Source organism: Panicum virgatum, chromosome 8K (assembly GCF_016808335.1).
Source record: "Panicum virgatum strain AP13 chromosome 8K, P.virgatum_v5, whole genome shotgun sequence".
NCBI lineage: Eukaryota > Viridiplantae > Streptophyta > Magnoliopsida > Poales > Poaceae > Panicum > Panicum virgatum.
The window spans coordinates 13927806-13931132 of NC_053143.1; the positions used below are offsets into that span (position 1 = coordinate 13927806).

Here is a 3327-nt window from a genome sequence, read left to right on the forward strand (position 1 = left end):
CAAACACACCAATTTCTTGGTTTTTGCACACCTCTGTCACCAATTCCACTTCTTGGGCACCGGCAGACGACAGCATTCGCACACGCCGCCTAAAGCAGCCCTAAAGTTCAGGCACTTGAAATTTAGAGATGCCATATAACTAAAAGCAACATGGATAAGAAGATAATAATGTATACAATATTTTTTCAGAACCGCTGGCAATACCTCTGTAAAGCAAATATATATTAATAGAGGAGAATAATATATATAGCCAGTAAAGTACATATGATATGGATGCTTATATGTAATAGTTAAGGTCATGCGTCCAAACTTTACATTTTGCTGTTTACCATGAATGTATAAGATAGCAGTGAAGGACACGTGGCCCGTGCGGATAATTAAGCTCTTTATTTAATTTCCTGATGATTATGAGTAGGATAGACCACACCATGATGGATCTTACTAAGGAGACCATGGCTTAGCGACCAGACCATGGTTTTAAATAGCGGGCTAAGGGGTTTAGCGGTTGGACTCAAAAAATAGCTAATAGCGGGCTAAATGAGACTATAACGGGCTATAACGGCTAAAATACACACGAGTTCAAATAGCGGAATCATACCTCAAATAGCTATAGCGGGAGATTTAAAACCTTGGACCAGACACAGAGGTTTCTTCAACCGCACGGCCAATCCACCCACCTCATCCATGTCGACCGTGGACGCCCCACCGGCCGGTAGCTCCCAGTCGAAGTGGCACAGCAGGCTCGTCAGCACCAGGTCGACGCTCGCCATGCCAAACCCAGCACCAGGGCACCCTCTCCGCCCGCCACCGAACGGCAAGAATGTGAAGTCCTGCCCCGCCGCCGCCGCCGCCAGCGGCCCGCCATCGTCCCCAAACCACCGCTCCGGCAGGAACTCCTCGGCGCGCTCCCAGGTGGCGGGGTCCCGTGCGATGGCCCCGACGTCGATGATGACACGGGTGCGTGCCGGAACGTGGTAGCCGAGCAGCTCGCTGTCCTCGACCGTCTCCCGCAGCACGAGCGGCGACGGCATGTGCAGACGGAGCGTCTCCTTGAGCACCGGCTTGAGGCGGCGCAGCTTGCCGAGGTGGTCCTCGGTGATTTGCTGGTTGTCACCGCCGCCATGGATGGTGGTGCGTATTTCCTCTTGGAGCTTGCGCATCTCATCTGGATGGTTGATGAGCTCCGCCATTGCCCATTCCACAATGGAGGCGGTCGTAGACGAGCCGGCTAGGAACATATCCTGCACCGTACAGGCGTACACGTATATATGTCACTATATATAGTCAATGCTCATAGAGCAAACCAGCATTTTATTTATCTATAAAAGGTTTTTATTACTTTATTATATTTTTTTCTAGCCGTTGATCTATGGAAAGTATTTACAAAAAATAAATTAAATTAGTATTCAGTCCCATTTTTTGGTACTTGGTCCCACATTTTGTAAGTATCGGATACTTTACTTCTGGGTACTTCCTACTTTCACCACCGTATGATTTTATCAGATGGACGACTTCTATTTTTTCAATCATTGTAAATTTTCTCATAATTTTTACCCATGTGTCAATTTTTTTTATTTCTCCTCACATCCACTTGTTATCTAGACCCACTACTGCATAGTAGGTTTCCATGTTCAACTTATTGCATGCATTAGGATAAGCTCTCATCTCTCTCCATCTATCTCCCATCCACATTAGCAAAAATACTGACTAACTTAGCAATAAAATCATTGTTTTACCTGCTCTAAGTACGCAAATAATACTTGTCTGGTCGCATTGTCCTCCATTAAGTCTGGCTTTCTATATAGACATGTTGTTTACTTTTTTTGATGAGGGAGTCCTGTCAACTTCAGGAGCCATTTTATTTATAAATGAGTGTTTTTAGATAGCTCCACGAACGAAGTTTCTCAAAAATCTACTCTCACATGAAGTGAGTGATAGATGGGCATAAAAATAGTATTTTCTTCCCTCTCCCATTTGTATCAGTGGGCCCACCACACGCGGAGGTAAAGTTTGCCCCAAGTTTATTTATGAATTGAGTTATTAGTTGTCCTAAGGGAACAGGATCGGCACTATTCATCAAATCAAAAAGGAAAAAATTCTCAGTTCGTAAAGGGCCTTTAGCGTAGTGATTACAAGAGCCTCAGTAGCACTTGAGGTTCTGAGTTCGACTCCCTCTGGGAGCGAATTTTCTAGAATTTAGGTTGTGTGCGTCTGTACTGTGTTTCTCAAAAATAAATAAAGCATATATTGCAAGATATATAACCGATGGATTTCTCACATCCTAGCCCTCCAAACAACTCAGGAAATAAAGGAATATATTATGCTATGGGAACAGGTAGACGGTATCCGACAAGCAGAATCTAAATAATGCTGCTTTTTGCAAACTTTGTGGTGTTGACCCAGAGACACCACTTTTACACCTTTGCAAAGACTGTCAATACTAAAAGCAAGAGTGTGGTTTCTGGGCGTGGAGCGTCATGGCGTGTAGGTGGCTCAAATGGCTCGAAATAAAGCTGCGGTGGCATGGAGCAGCGCGGGCGCGGAGGCTGCGATGGCGCAAGTTGCGGCGGCGTCGAGCAGCGGGACGTGGAGGCTAGCTGTGGCTGCAACGGCGTCGAGTGGCATGGCGCGGAGGCTCGTTGGCATCTTCGAGCAACTGACATGCGGGGGCTGTAGAGGTGCGTGACGCGCGCGGTCCCAGCCCACAACCTCCTGTGTCCGTGCGCCACAGGGGCGGAGACAAGGGGGGCTGGCAGGGGCCTGGCCCCCCTAATGATCCCGTAGCACTATTATAGCACCATTATCAAAAGTGGAACTTACCCCAACGGCAGCGTGCGGCAAAACTGTTGGCCCCCCAATCATTGCTTGGCCCCCCTAATGATCAAATTCTGGCTCCGCCACTGGTGCGCCATGCCCTCAGCGGCCGTGAGTGGTGCCCAGAGGCTGCCTGACCCTCGCCGTCCTCCCCATTCCCGCGTCGGGTCCATGAGCAGCGGGCAGCGGCGGCTGTGACCTCGAGCTGCGGGCTGACGCATAGGTCCCGTCCCCTGCGTGCCTAGCCCCCTTTTCCTGCGTGACCCCGACCAGCAGCATGAAAGATTCATTCTACGTGCACTACTCCGGTGAGCATAATTCCCTTCGCAATCCCCTAGATGATCCCGAATTGGTGCTCGTGTATCCGCAATTTTTTTATTGATATGTGTGTTCTAGGTGAGAACAGTGGGAGCCCAGCTCAATATACAAAATCGAACGCGCATTTTTTGTTGGCAGTTACTAAATATTGATGCTTTAAATTGAGTAGTTAGGCCAGTAGTTTTTAATATGATT

At 48.0% G+C, this 3327-nt stretch overlaps 1 protein-coding gene across 1 annotated transcript; it reads right to left on the reverse strand.

The window, feature by feature from the left end:
* Positions 1 to 201: 201 nt before the first annotated feature.
* On the reverse strand, positions 202 to 1241 carry LOC120644004 (cytochrome P450 71A1-like). Its single transcript, XM_039920534.1, has 2 exons — positions 641 to 1241; positions 202 to 470 (listed from the first exon to the last, which is right to left on the reverse strand). The coding sequence occupies exons 1-2, from the start codon at positions 1236 to 1238 to the stop codon at positions 442 to 444; spliced, it is 627 nt and encodes a 208-aa protein (XP_039776468.1). The 5' UTR covers positions 1239 to 1241; the 3' UTR covers positions 202 to 441.
* Positions 1242 to 3327: the final 2086 nt, after the last annotated feature.

Coding starts and splice junctions, on each gene's coding strand:
- LOC120644004 (XM_039920534.1), bottom strand. CDS start 1,238: ATGTTCCTAGCCGGCTCGTCTACGACCGCCTCCATTGTGGAATGGGCA. Junction 471..640: donor GCGGTTGAAGAAACCTCTGT/GTCTGGTCCAAG, acceptor TTTAAAACCATG/GTCTGGTCGCTAAGCCATGG.